At 40.7% G+C, this 20820-nt stretch overlaps 1 protein-coding gene across 2 annotated transcripts in view; it reads right to left on the reverse strand.

Annotated features, from left to right (window-relative positions):
• The window catches only part of APAF1 (apoptotic peptidase activating factor 1), a 75773-nt gene that overhangs the window by 17139 nt on the left and 37814 nt on the right, over positions 1 to 20820 (reverse strand). For both annotated transcript variants that reach the window (XM_090042856.1, XM_090042855.1), the window contains exons 13-21: positions 20588 to 20772; positions 19508 to 19631; positions 16964 to 17089; positions 15913 to 16044; positions 11591 to 11716; positions 10486 to 10641; positions 8254 to 8379; positions 4890 to 5015; positions 2082 to 2201 (exon numbers count right to left, since the gene is read on the reverse strand). In XM_090042856.1, the coding sequence (XP_089898982.1) occupies positions 2082 to 2201; positions 4890 to 5015; positions 8254 to 8379; positions 10486 to 10641; positions 11591 to 11716; positions 15913 to 16044; positions 16964 to 17089; positions 19508 to 19631; positions 20588 to 20772 (1221 nt within the window). The remainder of the gene's footprint in view (positions 1 to 2081; positions 2202 to 4889; positions 5016 to 8253; positions 8380 to 10485; positions 10642 to 11590; positions 11717 to 15912; positions 16045 to 16963; positions 17090 to 19507; positions 19632 to 20587; positions 20773 to 20820) is intronic.

Here is a 20820-nt window from a genome sequence, read left to right on the forward strand (position 1 = left end):
TCTGGAAAAATAAGGTCATCAGATCATTTTAACCTGCTTAAAACATCATCTCTTTTTAACTTACTTAAAAACCCCCCATGACATTTAAAAAGATCAAACACTATAAAAACAAAGGCTGTTATTTTAGGCTGCAGTAATGGCAATAAGACAAAGGTACTAATTAAACAGTGATACCACTTCTGACTGAGCACGTCTCCAGCAAAGTTGATTCACTCTGGACATTTCTAGCCCTCAATCTCTGAATACTGATTTAGCCCCAAATTTATAAGCGATGACTTCTCATCATGCCAACATTTTTAACCTTCTTTGGCTTCTATACTTTTTAAATGCATTTTTCTCCTCATTAAAAAGGGTTAAGGCAGCTTGGCTGCAAGTAAAAAACATACAAGAGACCTAATCAACGTGCAGTAACAAGTTGAAAAAACAGTTCAAAGGTTTACCCTTTAAGAATCCATTTGTATTGTCCACGAAGGGACACACAGACAGATTCTACACCAAGAAGAACGCTCTTTGGCAAGTAGGCAGAATCTGGGCAAGTGGCAATCAGAAGAACAGACCACCCACTTTCTTTCAAAACACATTCTTCCCTAGCTATTACAGAAGTCAGTTATGACTTCCATGACTGTCTATTTATCTAACTATACACATTGAAGACCTGACCAGTAGACTGGCAAATGAATCCTACTCAAAAAGGAAGGCACAAGAACCTATTAAACTTTTTCCTCCCTATACATTTTGACAGTTAGATGATTAGTCTCAGCTATGTAGGAAGAGACGTCAGGGCTCCCAGCATAGCATTTATGTCCCATTTTAAAGCAAATGAAATGATTATCCTTATGGCTGAAACATTCTTCCATATAATGTTTCAGGTCTGGATAATACTGTGATTAAAACATACTAGACACTTAAAAATTTAAAGTAACTAGTAAGACCGAACTAGAGGGAACAGTAGTCTATTGTAGACTGGTGATTTAGGCAACTGGGTTTTCTTTGTGTATAGCCATATGATTTTGGCAATGTAATGGCACAAATAAATTACTAAATAGGGAAATGTTTAGTTGCTAAACTACTGTAGTCATAAGTGAGAGTCATAGAATGAATGAGTACAATATTTAAGCCCTTAAATTTGTCATTTAAAAGTTTTTGGATGTGATGCTGCATAGAAATTTCCCCGATTTCTTTGAAAAAAATACAGAATTCAATTTTCTATTTAAAATGCTATGGTTATAAACCTACTTAAAATATTAAAAAGCTAAAAAACATGCATATATACATATAAACAGGCACAGGCAATATCACTTTAATTAACCGGAGCTGGAATTAAATGTGTGGTGAACACTCAGAACTATAGATGGAAAATGCTGGTACTTCTTTATTTCATTCAGGACTTTCAGATAAAAATGATAATAATGATGGCATTAGACAGTTGCCATTCATCAGCAGAGAGTTTTTGGAATATGATGCTTAGGACTACTATGCACACCAAACAAGTTACATTGTTAATGCCATTACAACCAAGGGAGTATCATTTTCAAAGCCAGATGAATTTAAGCAATGCTTTAAAAACTCATTACAGCTGCAAATGCCACAAGATTTTGCATTTGAGCACTATGGAAGCCAGATACATAATTCTCTACTGAGAATATAAATTACCAGTTGGAACTTCTAAAGCATTATGGTTTTCCTCCAGTTGGTGTCGGAAAAGGAACTTCGGGCTAAAAAAAGTACATTTTCTCCAACAGGGATTACTTCCCACCACGTCTTCCACCTTCCAAAACACTTAATACATCCACAGCTGGCATGATCTTTAAAAGGCTTGTGTTACGACCTTCTTCTCTTAATGCCTGGGCAATCACTACCCCCACAACCATTGTGGGTGTACATCACTTATTTGATATGGCTGATCCAAAAATACTAAAATACAAGAACAAATAACTTAAAGGTTTGTATTCTTCTTCTGTAACCCAGAGAGGCAATTTACCTCTCTGTAGTGCAGAAAGTCCAGAGTCCAGATTGTCCCCTCTAAAATACAGACAATTTACTGAGTTTACAAGCTGAAATACACAGAGAAACACACTTACTTGTAGATGTGTACGATTGAGAATTCCTAAAATCATCACTTCATCATCCTGGAATACAACATCTAGTTCACTTTTCAACGCAATTTCTGGAGGCTTGCACACTTTACTTGTCTCCCAAATCTGTTGACGGGAATAATATATCAACAGTTGGAAGGAGGACAAAGACATAAAACTATTAGTCAAAAAGAGAACATGCTGAAACTTAGAAGCCACTATGAAGTATAACTTAAAATCAGTGAGAACAACTTCAATACTTCTGTGATTTTCATTTAGTAGTTTAATGGGAAGTACTCTACTGTTCATATAGTAAGCTCCATAAACAAAGTGCAATACTGAATTTCCTGTCACACCCTACCCCAGTCAATGTACTCCTCTACACTTCTATTAAAAAAGTCATGGGTACAAACTTCACCAGGTCCTAATTTAAAGTTAAAAAACCCTAGAATTAAAAAAATGAGAATATCAGCTATAGCATTAAACATGTTATTAGCACAACTATTTTCAAGAACAAAAATTCAACACATCAAAAACACCGATTATGAAGAGCGAGGGAAAAATAATGTGAGGCATAAGGTTACATCTTATCAAGAACATTATGGTTTACAACAGGAATTTATGGGATTAAAAAAAATAAAGCGTGGAATGATCTGATGTTACGTTACCTAAGCAAGTAATAACCTGTAAATATGCAAGTACATAAAATCAGCTGTGAGTCTGAAGTCAGGCAGAAGGCAGGGTAGAGATGTATAGATCAGGGATAGGCAAAATACAGCCTTTGGGCTGGATCCGTCCCACCAAGCACTTTCATTCAGCCCGTGGCACACATGGACAAACTGTGCCCCTCCCAGTCCTTCCGCCCACAAAGTGGGGGAAGCAAGGCACCCACGTATACACATAGCCCCAAACAAACCCTACTGCCTCACTCCCACCTTTATGGGCAAAAGGGGCCAGCCAGCATGCAGCTTCTGTGCGGGACTGCTGCGGCTGCAGCCCCCAGGGACCTGCTTCATTTCCCTGGACTCTGGCTGGCTCTGGGCAGCCAGTAGGGAAGCAGCAGTGGTGGGGGAGGCTGCAGCTGGGTGGGAGCATGGGGCTGGGGCTGGTGGCAGTGCAGAGCCCACGCCCAGGGGGCGGCAGCAATGCAAAGCTTGGGTGGGCAGCACGTGGACGTGAGGGAGGATGGGAGGTATGGGGACCCCCCCACACTTCCCTCATGGTGTGCAGCCCTGGCAGGTGGTGGCGGCAGCAGCAGCAGGCAGGGCACAGGCACCCAGTGGGGCGCAGCTCTGGCCAGCACTGCTCATTGCAGTGAGGGGTGCAGCCTCCATGGGCAGTCTGTATTGCCAGCTCTCCCTGCCACTCACATGCAGCCCCTGTGCTCACACAGCATGGGATGCAAGCTGCAGTACTGGATCTGTCTGCCTTTCCTGCCGTGGCTACACAGCACAGGACAGAAATATCAGTTGCTGGAACTGGGTGCCCTTCCTGCCCAACAGGGGAAGGCGCCTGGGGCTTCCCTCCCCTGCAGCACAGCCCTGGCAAGGGAAGCAGCCAGCTCCAGTGCCTGAAGCTTCTCTCCTGTGCTGTGCAGCCCTGGCAGGGAAGGCAGCTAGTTCTAGCACACGGGGCTTCCCTCCCAAGCTCTGCCAGTGCAGGGGCTGTGCGTGAGTGGCAGGGAGTGCCAGCAATATAGCCGGCCTAGGAGAGGCTTTGGCCCTCCTTGTGATGTGCAGCACTGGCTAGAGCCATGGCCCACCAGGCACCTCTACCCTGAATGCCCCACTTGCTGCTGCACCATTTGGGGGGGAGAGTTGGAGCATGCGGGAGTCCCTATATCCCCCACACTCCCTCACATACACACCCTGCCCTCACTACACCCTACCTATACACTATCCCCCACCCTATGCCCTCCACACAAATAGCCATACCCTCTCACAGCCCACCCACCTGACAGCCCCACCCCCACCACACCATACATCCCCCCAAAATATACAAAACTAAGAATTTATTTTTGAGTTATGCAATCCCCTCTATCTACACTACGCAAACACAAATGATGACAAAAATATTTTTTGTAGTAAAATTAAAATATGTTATAGTAGGTATTTGACTTTTAGTATATGATTTTTTTTCTTCTGGTTCTAAGCTGGCAACCTCCTCTCCCAAAGGGAGTATTTCCAGGGAGCAAGTGGAGGGACTTCTGGTGGCAAAGATCAGGGGTTAGGAATGGGACCTCTGCCCCCAAGATGGCAACAAGGGGCGGGGCAACTGTCAAGGGGCGGGGCTACCCATGAAGCCCTCAATAGCTCACCAAAACTTGTTAAGCAGCCCTCCAGCCAAAATAATTGCCCACCCTGAGACAGAGTAACTGAATCAAAGATGCATAAGCTTTCATGAACAATAGATTACTTCACCAGATGCTTATGCATCTCCAATTCACTTAGTCTATAAAATTACATCTCTACCCTGCCTTCTACATAAAATTAGTGAAGCATAATCACTGCTGCTTAGAATAACATTATAACAATTTATCAAAATCTCATTTTTTTAAGGTAACTATACAGATAGGATTATAATTCACTATTAATATGCATAAGACCTACCACTACCATTATTATTATTCCCATCTAACTTCTGTATGGTGCATTTTATTGCATATGATTACTCCAACTGTGGGATTTTAGATATTTAAGACTGGAGTGCCTTTCCTTGCTCTAAACTTGACACAACTGTTCTACACATTCTTTAAAGAAAAGTAAGACACTTGCTACATGCCTTGTAAAAGGAAAGAAGTAGATGTCATCTTACCCTTATCGTCTGGTCATCAGAAGATGTCAGAAATAAAGAGCCATCAGGGGAAAATGTCACACAGTGAACCCAACTCATGTGTTCCCTGCAGTCAGCTACTTTTGTCTTGGTTTTAGTATTCCACAACTAAAGCAAAAATGAGAGGAAAAGTCCAGCTGTAACACACAAATATTTAAATCCGTAACACAAAGCACATACAGTAAGTGCCCAAGAATGTAATGAGTTTCCTTCTACTAGTATTTTATTGTAGTCCTCATCCTAAATATAGTTCAAGGTTTGTATTTTGTTGCCTTTATTCATTACAAAGATTTATTAGTTAAAAATCTCAAAGTTTTCAGCTTGTAACTAAATTAATCCATAGTGTTCATTTACATCCATACATAGGTGACCAAAATATCTATTACATAAAATATTATACTAGTAAATATGTTGAGACTACTGTGTGGATACCATGCACTGCCATTTTCACTTGTGTGAATCATCAAATCCTGTAGCATACTTGTATATTCCATATCTTTTATGTAATGTTTTATGTATCACAGAATCTTTTATGCTATGACTGGAGTACTGTCATGGATGGGCATAAAAACTGTCCAGGAAGAACAGGAAGGGGACAAGAATGGAAGGAGTTGCTCTTTAAGTAAAAGCTGCCTAATTGCTCAGAGATCTGGTAAGAAACTGGATATAGGCCTGTTGAAAGTCTCCGGGTTAGGGTCAGAGGGGAAAGCAACAAGGGTGACATCGTGGTGAGCGTCTGCTACGGACCACCAGATCGAGAGAATGAGGTGGATGAAGCTTTCTTCAAACAGCTGGCAGAATTTTCCTGATCACAGGCCCTGGTTCTCATGGGGGGCTTCAAATCACCATGACATCCACTGGGAGGGAAATACAACAGAGCAAAAGAAGTTTTTGGAGAGTGTTGGGAACAACTCCCTGGTGCAAGTGTTGGAAAGGCCAACTAGGGGCCATGCTCTTCTTGACCTGCTACTCACGAATGGGGAAGAATGGGTGGGGTATGCAGTAGTGGATGTTAACTTGGGAAGCAGCAACCACAAGATAATTGAGTTCAGGATTTTGAGGAAAGAAAGAAAGGAAAGCAGCACAATAAGGACCCTGGACTCCAGAAAAACAGAATTTGACTCACTCAGGGAACTGATGGGCAGGATCCCCTGGGAAGCCAGTCTAAGGGGGACAGAAGTCCAGGAAAGCTGGCTGTACTTTAAAGAAACTTTACTGAGGGTGCAGGAATGAATCATCTCAATGTGAAGGAAGACTAGCAAGTATGGCAGAAGAGCAGTTTGACTTAGCAAGGAATACTTCAAATGTGCTAAAACATGAAAAGGAAGCTTACAAGTAGTGGAAAACTACTACGGAGTACTATAAGAGTACTGCTCAGACATGAAGGGATGAAATCAGGAAGGCCAGAGCACAAATGGAGTTGCAGCTAGCAGGGGATGTGAAGGGTAATGAGAAGGGTTTCTACAAGTATGTCAGCAGCATGAGAAGGATCAGGGAAAGTGTGGGTCCCTTACTGAACTGCAGAGACAACCTAGTGACAGGTGATACAGAAAAGGCTGTAGTAATCATTGTCTTTTTTACCCCAGTCTTCACAGGCAAGGTCAGCTATCAGACTACTGGGGAGGAAGTGAGCAGTGGCAAAAGAAGAGATTAGGGAGTATTTAGAAAAGCTGGATGCGTGCAAGTCCATAGGGCCAGACAGGATGCACCTGAGAGTGTGTGGAGGGAGTTGGCTGATGTAATTGTAGAGCCAATGACCATTATCTCTGAAAACGTGATCAGGAGAGATCCTGGATGCTTGGAAAAGGGTCCATCTTTAAGTAGGGGAAGGCAGAACCAGGGAACTACAGACTAGTCAACCTCACTTCAGTCCTTGGAAAAATCCTGCAGCAGGCCCTCAGAGAATCCATTTCTAAGCACTTGGAGAACAAGGTGATTAGGAACAGCTAGCTTGGATTCACCAGGGGCAAGTCATGCCTGACCAACGTGACTGTCCTCTATAAGTTGAATGGCTCTGTGGATGCTGGGACAGGGGTGCAGTGCATTCATATACTTTGACTTAAGCAAGACTTTTGATATGGTCTTCTACAACGTTTTCACAAGCAAGCTAAGGAAGTATGGGATGGATGAACGGACTGTAAGGTGGACAGAAAACTGGCTGGATCATCGGGCTTAAGGGTAGGAATCAATGGCTTATGTCTAGTTGGCAGCCAGTACTAAGTGGAGTATACCAAGAGTTGGTCCTGGGGCTGATTTTGTTCAACATGGGACGGAATGTACCCTCAGCAAGTTCACAGATTACACCAAGCTAAGTAGAGTAGCAGTAGATATGCTGGAGTTTAGGGTTACAATCCAGAGAGACCTAGACAAATTATAGGACTGGACCAAAAGGAATCTCATGAATTTCAACAAAGACAAGTGCAAAGTCTTGTATTTTGGATGGAACAATTCCATGCACCAGAACCAGCTTAGGACTGACTGGCTGAACAGCAGCTCTGCAGAAAAGGACCTGGAGCTTACAGTGAACAATACGCTGAACATGAGTCAACAGTGTGCTCTTGTTGTGAAGAAGGCTAACGGCATACTGAGCTGGATGCATTAGCAGGAACACTGCCAGCAGAGGGAAGTGATTATTTCACTCTATTTAACCCTGGAGTATTGTCTCCAGATTTGGGTCCCTCACTATAGAAAGGATCTGGACAAATTGGAAAGAGTCCAGCAGAAGGCCACAAAATGGTTAGAGGGCTGAGGCACATGACTTATGATTATGAGAGCCTGAGAACTCGGTTCATTTAGTCTGCAGAAGAGATAACTGGGGGATGATTTAGTAACACTCTTCAACTACCCGAAGTGGGGGTTCCAAAGCCGATGGACCTAGACTGTTCTCAGGGGTGGCAGATGACAGAAAGAGCAATGGTAGTTTAAGTTAGATATTAGGGAAAACAGTCTCGTGAAGAGGTAGTACAGCACTGGAACAACAGGCTACCCAGAGAGGTTGTAGGATCTTCATCCTTGGAAGTTTTTAAGATCCAGGTAGACAAAACCTTAGCTGGGAGAAAGTGAGGAAGTTTTTCCTAATATCCAACTTAAACCTCCCTTGCTGCAACTTGAGATCATTGCTCCTCATTCTGTCATCTGTCACCACTGAGAGCAGTCTCATCCTCTTTGGAACCACCTTTCAAGTAGTTTAAAGTAAAGTAGCTGAATTCACACTGTACATGTAGTTTTTTAAAATAGTTAATTTATTTCTTATTCTCCAAAACTAAATAATTGATACAGCATATTTTTTTCATTTTATAGCACAGGAGAGCTATTTGCATTATCTTAACAAAAGATGATCGCTTACCTCAACAAAATAGTGTGATAAGACAACTGCTACCAGTTGATTGCTGGGGCAAAAGTCATAGTACTGGATTGAGTTTTGGTAACTCAAAACCTCTTCTAATAAATCACTGGTTTCAACGTCTAAAAGCTGTGAAAACAATTTCAAGAAGTATGATGTATTAACATCATGATGAACTTGGCTAACTAGAGACTAAGATTTAATTTCTTGAATTAATCTCCAGCAACTACTGAATGCACAGTCTAATGCACTGAATATTTATTCATTTTGTTAAATAAAATAATTTTATTAAAAAAAGTCTGATTTTAAAAATGTATCACATTGACTCAAAATGCAGTCTAATTGGCCACCATATAAATAAGAAGGAATAATGTATTTTTTTTAAAAGTGCATATCTGCCCATATTGATAAACAAGTTAGTTTTAAAAACTGCTTTATTATTGATTCCATCACATGTAGAAAACATTTTATAAACTTAATATTTGGTGCTTTGAAATACAGAATAATCAAGAACTTCAGAAATGAGAAAAGTTAAATCTAGTAAACTAACCCCTAAGGTAACTTACTCTGCATGCTCAATCAAAAGCTGAACGCTTTGTCAAAACTTGAGCAAACAAAAAAGCTAATTTATGCTATGCCAATTTCTAATATGCAGCCAGTTTAACAACTCAGTTGTAAAACATTGAAAAGTTGAGGTTATAATATCATACAAGAGTCACTGACTGGCAGAATTAACCTTTGAACAATTTACTGACTCAGTTATGAAGGATGAAAGATAATCATTTCTAATAGCCCCATAAATAACACCCCTGAAAAGGCTCCTGTAACTTTTTCTCACTAACACAGCTGTATCTTTTTTCTGTGCTAACCATTTAAAGCAGGAGTGTCAAAGACCATGAAGCCCTATCATCCAGCCCACCATGCTGCCTTGTAGGTTTCTACTGGACCCACGTGCTGCTTGCAGTGAGTGGCGCCAGCTCGAGGCACATGCTGCATGCAGTGCTGTGGAACCTGCCTGGCCTGCACACTGGATTTGGGGCAGAAAATCGTGTGAGAGCCTAATCCAGCCTGCAGACTGGCCCTGTGCTCCTCATCCAGGGCCTAATGAATTTGATACCATTGATTTAAACAGTTACAGTAAAGTCTCTGTTATCTGTCATCCCCGGGGTAGGGGTGTTCAGGTAACACAGAATGGGGCAGAGGGGAGGACGTGGCAGCTGCACACGGAGTGGGGGAGGAAGGTATGTGGAGAAGGCTGTCCGCAAAGTGGCAGCAGAGCAAGGTGGTGAATGGCAGCAGCTGCTGCTGCGTGAGCTTTCCCCTGTCCCCCACCCCGCCACCAATTCCAGTTAATAGAATTTCCGGTTAGTTAAATGCCAGAAAGCAGAGACTTTACTGTATGTGTCCTTCTATACCAGATATGTTCTTTTATAACTAATAAAAATGGGGTGTCAAACACGGCAGATAATTTTCAGCTATTCCATAATTTCCTCAGCACTAAAGAAAGAACCAAGCATACAGATATTCTTCTACAGCTTATTCACAGGAGCCAGAGAGAAAGAGATGGGGGTGAACAAACGTGTGTCCAAAAGGTCAAAAGGCAGCTGAAGTCTCCCACCTGTTCTTGCAAAGCAGCTGCTTCACCTAGGGCTCTCAGTTCAGTCAGAGATCAGAGTAGCTGCTTCTCAAAGTCCAAAGTTCCTGAATGAGATGCACTAGAGCATAGATTCCCAAACTTTTTCATATTGTGTACCCTCTTCCAAGTTAACCAGCTGCTCACATACCCTTACCAGCATACATTTTATATTTTTGTAATGGAGAATGTGTAATATTATTAAAGTAGGGGTGCACCGACAGATTTTTGGGGCTGATACTAATAGCTGATTTTTTAAGGAGGCATATTGGCCAATACCAATCCAATTTCCGATACCAGCCTGGCAACTTGGAGAGCTGTGTGCAGCTGGTAAGTCTGGTGTGGTGGAAGAGGAGTGGGGAGGAAAGGAGTGTGTCGGGGGCAAGCCCTTGCGGTGAGGGAGAAGTGGGGCTGAGGCCAGGGCAAGCACTGCCCAGCCAAATTAATCGGCCACATTGGGTCGATTTCTGATACGATCAATTTTCTTTATATCGGTGCCTATCCGATATCCGACTGATGTATCAGTGCACCTCTAGATTAAAGTAAAGGACAAAACTGAGACTACGGGAAAAAACTGAATCTGAATATTAGGAAATACTTACAAGAAGTTTATTCTTGGCTGCCACCATTACTGTAGCACTATCTGTTGACCAGGAGCAACACTTGGGTAACACTTCCACTTCTAGCTCATCAGCATTTCTGAAGAAATCCTTTATCTTAATACATTTCAGTTCATTTCCTGAGCTTGTGACCCAAAGCTTCAAGAACAAATATATGAAATCAAACTCCCAAAATCAGAGATGATATAAATTTGCTTTAAACGCATACAAAATGATTTATTAAAAGACACTTATTCAATTTTTCCATAAGTATACAATGTACGTAAATATATGTCATAAGGGAGGAGACAGCTTGTAACTGCATATCCAATTCTGGACTTCTCTGCATCAGAAAAGTATTTACAAATTGGAAGAGTTCAGAAAGCAGCGATCAAAATTATAAAAGCAGAAGTACTTAAAATTTCTTTGGACTGGGAATTGAATCCATTTTATGAATGTGAGAGGAATACATTTAACTGCAGGTTTCGTTCATCTATTAACTATTAAAACTGCACAAAGCAATTTTCCCTCAAGGGTACGCTAAACATGTTTTCAAAGAATAAAAAGACCATAAATCCCTCATTTTAGAGCCAACAAACAGGATATTTTCTTTTCATAGTTTATTTTGTAATTCTCCACATACATACTATAAAATAAAAGGCAACACAACATTTTCCTTCTCTGGAAAATGGCATTCCTGGCTCATACTGAAACTATATTAAGTCATCAGATCTCTTTCCCACTTGGAATATGATTTTACGAAGCATTCCCTTGACGTCAGATTCTCAAAGTTTCACTGACAAGTGATAGGATGAAATAAGGCAACCTCTGTTTTATTTCTGGTTACGATACGAAATCCTTCTGTGACTTGAGGTAAGTGACCTGGCCTAGTCACATTTTGGCTTCTCATTTTTAAAATGGAAATAATGCTTAGCTACCCCACCAAGATGCTCCAAGGTATAACGAATTAATGTTTGAAAAACCCGAATACAAAGCCTTACTAAAAGGTTATATAATAAAGCAACAGAAACTTCCATCATCAAAACACATCACAGAAACTTCCATCCATTTAATCCATAAAAACACATTAATTAAAAACAAGGCTTACCTTCACTGTTCCATCTGCTGAGCAACTAGCCACATATTTATCATCTGGTGAAAATCTACAATGATTGACAGAACTTGTATGACCAAACATTGTGTTTTGACAATGCTTTTTTCTTACATCCCAAAGCTGCAAGATAAGCAAACAAACAATTGCTGTCAAACCATAAATAATCCAAAGCTAAAGATGCTTCAGTAACCTTCATTTATATCCAAAAACCTGCTTAACTTGTATAGAAAAATCTATTCACAATTCATAGTTTTCTTAAGAGTCTGCAAGTCAAAGTAAGCCTTGGGTTCTTTTAGTCTTTACTCTGACCTACTAATTTGTGTGGAAACCCAAAAACTGTCTCGTCTAATAGAACAGTGATTTTCAACTTGTGGCCCATGGACTCCTGGGAGTCTATAGACTATGTCTAAGGGTCCACAAAATATGGCTGTTATCAATCAAAGGTATGGGAATACCTACACTTACAATTCAAATGGGTTCACACCTCCATTCAAAATGTTTTAGGAGTCCATAAATGAAAAAAAGGTTGGGAACCACTGTGTTAGAACATTACCACATGTCACTTCAGTCAGCTACCTGGTATCGAAAGAATTTTTCTTTCCCTTAGCAGAGACAATGCCCTGGAGCTATGAAGAGGGTTAAGAAACTATCCTTGATTCTACTGCCTCTAAACAATTTCCTGCATCTTGTTCCAATCTTCAGTTAATTTTACAAATTCTAAACAGTATAATTTATTAGCAATACCTAAACTCTTTCTTTTATAGTGATCAACACAAGCTAAGGTTCAGCATACTCGCTTGAGTCTAAAGTCATTAATAAGCTATTAGCTAAATCAAAAGAGCACCATCTATTTTCCCTACCATCTTCTGAACTTTTAAAATCATCCTCTCCAGGATCCTCTCTATTCTTGGTTTCCCTACATGTGCTCTTGTTTGACTTTCAACCTTCCATACAACTTCATCATCAGTGATTTTCTACCTCATCATTTTCCTAGGGCTCTTCTTTCCTCTGCCCCCTCCAATAGGTTTTGCAGGGTTTTTTTTGACATAACAAGCAATTTTGGGTGCCCAATTTTGGGAACCTGGATTATCAGAGAGCAGAGGCATGTTTAGGCAGACAAGGTTCTTTGGGTGAATCTGATATCTTTTATCAGATTCACCCAAAGAACCTTGTCTGCCAACGAGAGGCAAAGCGCTGCTTGACCTGGTACTGGCTACTGGGGATGACCTAATCAGTGACCTAGTGACTGATGAGAAGCTGGGTGACAGCGACCATGAGCTGATCACCTTCACCATCCACCGTAAAGCTGGCAAGTCAGTCAGCAACACAGAAGTCCTTGACTTCAGGAAAGCCGACTTTGACAAGCTCAGGAAGCTTGTCATTGAGTTCCTAAGGGACCATGACCCCAGGGAGAGGGGAGTTCAAGAAGAGTGGTTGCTCCTCAAGGGAGCGATCCTCAGTGCACAAGTTAATTCTATTTCATCTCGGAGGAAAGGCAGCAAGAGGCCACAGCAGTCCCCCTGGCTCTCCCAGGGACCTAACAGACCCCTTAAGGCTAAAAAGAAAGGCCTACAAAGGACGGAGGATGGGATTCACCTCCAAAGAGGATTATTCTGCACTGGTCCGGTCCTGCAGGGAGCAAACTAGGAAAGCCAAGGCTGCAACTGAACTCCAACTAGCTTCAAGCATCAAGGACAATAAAAAGTCCTTTTTCAGATATGTAGGGAGCCGGAGGAAAAGCAAGGGCAACACTGGACCCCTGCTGAACCAGTCGGGGCAACTGAGAACTGACGCCCAGGAAAAAGACAATCTATTAAATGGGTACTTTGCGTCGATCTTTCATCAGTCCCATGGGATGCCCGTGCCCGCTACGGGACAGGGAGGTCCGGGTGAAGGAAATCCCCTGCCCTCCATTAATGGTGACCTCGTGAAGGAACACCTTGAGAAGCGGGATACCTTCAAGTCAGCCAGCCCTGACAATCTACACCCCAGGGTACTCAAGGAGCTGGCAAGTGTCATAGTCCAGTCTCTGGCATGGAAAACTCCTGGCGCTCTGGTGTAGTGCCCAAAGACTGGAAGAAGGCCAATGTGGTGCCTATCTTCAAGAAAGGGAGGAAAGTGGATCCAGCTAACTATAGGCTCATCAGCCTGACTTCTATCCTGGGGAAGATCTTAGAAAAATTTATTAAAGAGGCCATCCTTAATGGACTGGCCGACGCCAACATCCTGAGAGATAGCCAGCACGGGTTTGTTGCGGGTAGGTCTTGCTTGACCAATCTCATTTCCTTCTACGACCAGATGACCTATCACATAGACAAGGGAGAAGAGACTGATGTCATATATCTTGACTTCAAAAAAGCCTTTGATCTGGTATCCCATGATCACCTCTTGGCCAAACTGGCCATTGTAGCCTTGGGTCCATGACAATCCGCTGGCTGGAAAAGTGGCTCCATAGTCGGACCCAGAGGGTAGTAATTGATGGAAGTCACTCATCATGGTGTCCTGTGACCAGTGGGGTCCTCCAAGGCTCTGTCCTTGGACCCATATTGTTCAACATCTTCATTAACGACGTGGACATTGGAGTCAGAAGCAGACTGGCCAAGTTGGCCAATGACACCAAACAGGTGGGTGATCCAGGTGAAACAGGTCGGTGATCCAGGCTGACCTGGACAGGCTCAGCAAATGGGCAGACAGGAACCTGATGGTGTTTAACACCAAAAAATGTAAGGTTCTCCACTTTGGGAAGAAAAACCTGAAGCATCCTTATAGGCTCGGCAGTGCAATGCTGGCTAGCACTATGAAACAAAGAGACTTGGGGGTCATCGTTGACCACAGGATGAACACGAGTCTGCAATGCGACCAAAACGCTGGCTTGCACCCATAGATGCCTCTCAAGCAAGTCCCAGGACGTCATTCTCCCCCTGCACTCGGCCTTGGTGAGGCCGCAGCTGGAGTACTGCGTCCAGTTTTGGGCCCCACAATTCAAAAAGGATGTGGAGAAGCTTGAGAGAGTCCAGAGAAGAGCCACGCGCATGATCAGAGGTCAGGAAAATAGACCTTACAATGACAGGCTGAGAGCCGTGGGGCTCTTTAGCCTGGAAAAGCGCAGGCTCAGGGGTGATCTGATGGCCACCTATAAGTTTATCAGGGGTGACCACCAGGATCTGGGGGAACGTTTGTTCACCAGAGCACCCCAAGGGATGACGAAGTCGAACAGTTATAAACTACTGCAAGACCATTTGAGGTTGGACATAAGGAAGAATTTCTTTACTGTCCGAGTCCCCAACGTCTGGAACTGCCTGCCATTGGAGGTGGTTCAAGCACCTCCATTGAACATCTTCAAGAGCAAATTGGATGCTTATCTTGCTGGGATCCTATGACCCCAGCTGACTTCCTGCCCTTTGGGCAGGGGGCTGGACTCGATGATCTTCCAAGGTCCCTTCCAGCCCTAATGTCTATGAAATCTATGAAATGTCCTTAGACCAACACAACTACAACCTACACCCCTGAGGGATGTTTAGCACACTCTAAAAAAATTCACGTGATTGCTACAATGGAGACACGCTCTGTTACCTTTCACATAAAAATCCTACCTTGCAAAATTTTAATTACCAACTTCATGTACAGGTGATCTATTGTTCTAACGTGTTCCACTCTTCTATCGCAAGACCCTTTTCAAGTATATTTTCTAGAATGGCCAGGTATCAGTGTATTCTCAAAGACTGCATTTTTCTCCTAACTTTTAAACACAGGTTTGATTGGCCAAGAACTCCAATCTATTAAAAACTTTTACTAACTGCAGACTAGCTCCCAACGTCCCTAATTCCACTGTTAATCAGTCAACTCCTTTTTAATATAACTAACGCTAATCTAACCCAATCTACCCCCAACTCAGTTCCTCCTCAGAGCCTAAAAGATCTAAGTAATCTTTTCCTCTCCTACCATTCAACTCATTTTCTTTTAGCCATGCCCCTTGTAACTGGTGACTCCTTTTTCATTTTTCCCATTAGTCACAACTTTCAATTTCTTACCCCAGCAATTAAGGACAAGATAATAATAATAATGAAAAAGCAGTCTTTATGCTCTTCTAAATGTCATTATCCTTGGTTAAAACATACTTCTAGCAATTTTACCTACCTTCCAAAAAACTGCCCTCTACCCTTCCTTTCATATACTGTTATTCATTTTTGCCTTGTCTACTAGTTTATGGAAGCAAAATATTTGGTCTGTGGTGTTTGAAAAGAGCACGCACACAAAAAAAACCCCAGCAATGTTTTTCATTGTAAGCAAAATAAAACACTGCATTTTCTACTTACCTTGAGCAAACTGTCATTTGAGCAGGTGGTCAGGAGAAGCTTATTATTTCCACTGTTAAAATGGCAACAGTTGACCTGCTCTGTATGTTCCTCACAGTCATATATACTCTGGCCTGTTCTTAAACACCAGATCTAAACACGAATAATTTAAAAAACAGATTTTGGAATTCATTTATTTACTTTCAGAAAAGTACATTCCTAAATAAAAACTATCATGGAACATCTTTCAATCTAAGTTGGACTAAGTGCACTTTTCATCCATTTGCAACAATATAATTAACAATCTTTCCATCACAGCTGGGGGAGGTGGGGCAGGGAGGGAATGTAAAACTGACTAAAATAAGGAGATACAGGATCCTTTTAAAATGACAAGAATGGTCATGTTAAAAAAAAAAAAAGAAAACGGAAAGGAGGAAAAGGAAGGGAAAAAGAGGAGAGGGGAAAAGGAAAAGGTGAAATTATAAAAACTTAACAGGATGCTTACAACCAATTAATATGAAATCATTCTTGCCAGAACTTGGTCCTGGGCTCCATGTCTTGGAGAACCTGGACCTGGTTTAAATGTTTGAAAAATTGAGGTGATGCGAGGAAAATATCCTTATTTAGTATGAGAATAAGAAGTAAATTGGGATTTCTTAATGCCTTATTATAATACAGAAATACCAAATGCCAAAGCAGCAAGCTAAAACAAGCTTTTTTTTTGGCTTGTTATCCAAGTGAAACAATAGAGGCAACAAGCATAAATTATTATGGCATGACATACTGTAAATACAAGTATGTTCCTACCATTTTATCTCAAAATATCCACCCAGACTCTGACACTTGACTAAAATAGTAAATGCTACAATTAGTTTTATTTTCTATGTTTGATGCACATCTTATTTTCCAAGATAAGTTAAATTAAAAACAACAACTACAAAGCTTACTTTCTAGATAGATTAGACCTCAATGAAAATTCTCTTAAAAACTGAATCACCTGGAATTTGTTAGAGTTTAGAAATAAAACCTCCTTGTTCTATGGTGAAAAGGTGTCAGAGGACCATTTCCTTACCTTGGCTTTGTTATCTGCTGAACAAGTTGCTAAGAATCTACCATCTGGAGATAAAGCGCAATAAAGTACTTCATCATCGTGAGCTTCTATACTCTGAAGTTTCTCTCCAGTTTCTGCTTTAAACACCTACGTAAGCAAAATATAATACGATTCTGAAATCTTATACCAAACATGCTTTGAAATAAATGTAATACTGTACCATGTAAGGTAAAAAATTGCCATGTTCTGCAGTTCAAATATTTACGAATATTAAAACAGCAAATTAACCAATAGTTACAGCCAAAATTTAATTTATCTTGTAGTGTGTTCCTAACTTTACTTAAAAGTAACCTCCGAATTTTCAATATCTACTTTTTCAAACTTGGACTTTAGAGCAAAGACTAACTGAACTATAAAAATGTCACAAATAGTTAAAAAGGAGACTCTATTGGATAAAATTAACCTTTAAAATATTGTCAGAGACCATGATTTAGAGTTAATATAAACAAGTTAGTCAGCAACACAATACGTGTTATGGTGATGAGTACACTGGGGGAAAAAAAAAAACCTTAACTCTCTTAGACCAAGTGCCTAGTCACACTCTCCATTACTTAATATTAATTTTTTTAAGACATTAAGGAAAACAAACACTTAGGTGTCAAGTAATAATATTGTTATTTTAAACCCTAAAGTGAAAAATGTGGGCTGAGTGCGAGTAGTAATTTGCCTTTTTCTCCTTCATGTGACAAACTTTGTTTATAGGCATTTAATACATTAGAATTAGGAATTCTACAGTTACTTACATCCAAGTAATGAGATTACCTGGATGTAAATACTATTTACTGCTAGAAAAGTTCTTAATCTGAGAAAAACAAGAAAGTAGGGAGATAATTCAAAGTCTTATATAATAAATATTACTGTCCTGGTTTCTTCTGACTCCAAAATGGAAAAAAGGAAATAGAGGAGTAGAGGGAATATTTTCAGATTGACTTTTAAGATAGCAGAATTTAAGCATGAGTTCTTCATTAAACCCTTCCTCCCTGAGCTACCGATATTTAAATTGTTCAAATACTGCTTAAGATTTTAACTGAATCAAAGGTAATGTAATTTTAAAATGTGTTTGTGCTTTTATTCCCATTCAGCTCTACAAGGAAGTAATAACAATAATAAAACTGATTACCTAAAAAAAAACAAACCCAAAAAGATCATCCTGAAATTCTAAAGGGGCAGTAAAACATAAAATCTGCAATAAATTCTGCAAAAACAGATTTTCCTTAACATAAAGATTACTGACTGCCTTGGTAACAGGCAAGATATATACATAGTGACAGGGTGAGAATATCTGAAGAGTGATACATTTCCAGGCATTTATTAGGAAAAATTTTGGTAACGCAAAGTTTAAACATAAAAGTTTTTTTTTTTTATTAAGAAATACAATCATTAAAAATACAGGGTCCTTTTAAAAAAAGCTTTTCCAAACCATATGCTGCTACATTTCCTTCCATTTTAAGAAAAACCTTTGGTCTTAATAATGAGACCATTAAGTAGAGATGTACATCACAATAACTTCAGCAAAGCAGAATAAAAAGTACATCCATCAGAAATAATCTGAATGGGATGTCAGCAAAATTGTGTAGCAGCCAGCAAATGAAAACAGCAACAAACATTAAATATCCAAATGAACAGTGTATAACTAGAAACTAAAAAAAGCCACTAACAAATAGTATTCAACTTGCTAAGCAGTCAAAATACTACAATAGGCTTGCAAAAAACACACTCTTTACACTTACCTTGGGCTGTCTGTAATATGGATACCTTAACTGGATTACTGGTTGGCTGACTTGCTAGCATTCTTGAGAGATGGCTGGCACCCTCCAGGCAGACTGCTGGCAAATTGGCATCAGTCACTTTCCCTCAGCCAGCTTCTAACTGCAAGCCTTCTCTTTAAATCCCACTTTTCATTATATTGACATCTCCAATTTCTGAAACTCATTTTCCCCCACTAGCACTACATTGACAGATTATTCACACAAGAATGATAAAAGTAACATAAAGGGGTGTGTGTGTGTGCAACTATACACACACGCGCACGCATGCACACACACACACACAGTTTTACTGTTTCCATATGACGACTGGTACTGGCTGTTTTTAACACTGACAAACAATTTTTCAGGTCTGTGGAAAAGTCAAGGTTAACTGCAGCATAATTTGTCACAAAGGAATACAGAAAAATGTGTTTTGTGCGCCTGTCGGTAGAGTTACATCAGGCTACAAGGTCTATATCTACAGAAACAGTCCAGTATGCATATAGGATGCAATAGTATTTAGAAGACAAACCCCGTACACATCCGGATAAAAAGTGATTCTATAAACACAAGCAATACAGTCACATATAATTAAAAACTTAACTATATGACTTTAAATTATTTTCCCTCTGAAGAGTTCTCGTTTCCTAGCACTTTTGCGTAATAAAGTCAAATAACAAGAACAAACCCAGAAAAATCTTAGCATTAGGTGGCCAGAGACGTGCATTTCAGTTTTACTTGAGTCTGCATATTTTACCTGCACTGTTCTGTCAGCTCCACAAGAAGCTATTTTCTGTCCATCCTGGGAAAAGCAGGCATGGTAAACTGCATCTGTGTGTGGTCGGACAACCAAACGGGAGAGGTTTTTCATGCCTTTATTTCTATAACACAGGAAGGTAATAATCAGTGATTTTAGAACAATCAAGTAATCCTATCTTAGTATTTGCTCTAGACTTGTACTGAGGACTGTCCCTAGTAAAGCTCAGCTGTAAGTAGGTAACAAGTAATTCAGAGTGCTGATTATATGGAATATGGCATATTTATTGAAAAAACTGCCACGTTAATCAGGGCACGGCAATGGGCTAGTAGTCTCAGTGGGACCTTTGCCCTTTGACAACAACTTAAACTCTTCATGTTTCTTGGGCATAATTTATTTTACAGAGATGGTTTAACCAACACATGAGATCCGTCTCAGATGTTCAGCCAATATGGTTATATGTCCTACAGCTGACTCACAGATCCAGATACAAAGACAGAAAAAAGGTTTTATTTTTCATTGTTTGAGACTGAAGTGTCTGAATCAATAGGCTAAGCTTTATTTTTATAAGATGCATTTTTACCAGATTTACCAAGAGTTTTTCCAAAATCTTTAAGATGTAGGGAAACAAAAAAAAAAAAAGATTTGAAAAAAATTTAAGTAGAAACACATTAATAAAAATAATAAAAATTAATTAGTACTTTTGAAATGCCAGTAGTACAAATAAAGAAAGGATAGGTTGAAATCTGAACAGTTAAGTAAAATGAGATCTTAACATCAGTGGGGATTACTTGATTATGGCCCCGCACGCTACATTCGGTGTGCAGGGCAGCACAGGGCCCAATTCTAGCATGGCCAACGGAAGGCAGCACATAGCCCCACGAATCCAAACCCAATACAGAGGGCCAGGCAGAGGCAGCACAGGGCCACAGGCTCCAATACCTAGGACACAGGGCCAGACAGAGGTGACGTAGGCCCTGGCACCTCAATCCCAGCACAAGGGACTGGGCAGATGAGGCACAGACCCCTGGGGCCCCAATCCCAGGCTGTTAGTGGGGTTGGTTGACAGTGTCTACTTACATCCATTCCACATAAAATGCTCCTTTATCAACTTCCCGTTGTGCCTTTAGTTTCGCTTGTTGATATACTTCTGAGGTTTCTGGTTGACAAAGCCCTAATTGTAGAATATCAGGAAATGGCTGTCGTCCAAGGAGGTGTCCATTTAAAGAGAGAAATTTCTGAAAGTTCCCACGTGCTAGGCTGTTCTGTATGAAAGAGAGGTTTTAATATCTCCAGAATAGGAAAAAATAAAT

The sequence above is a fragment of the Crocodylus siamensis genome, chromosome 4 (assembly GCF_052110815.1).
Source record: "Crocodylus siamensis isolate JL-2025a chromosome 4, ASM5211081v1, whole genome shotgun sequence".
Classification (NCBI taxonomy): domain Eukaryota; kingdom Metazoa; phylum Chordata; order Crocodylia; family Crocodylidae; genus Crocodylus; species Crocodylus siamensis.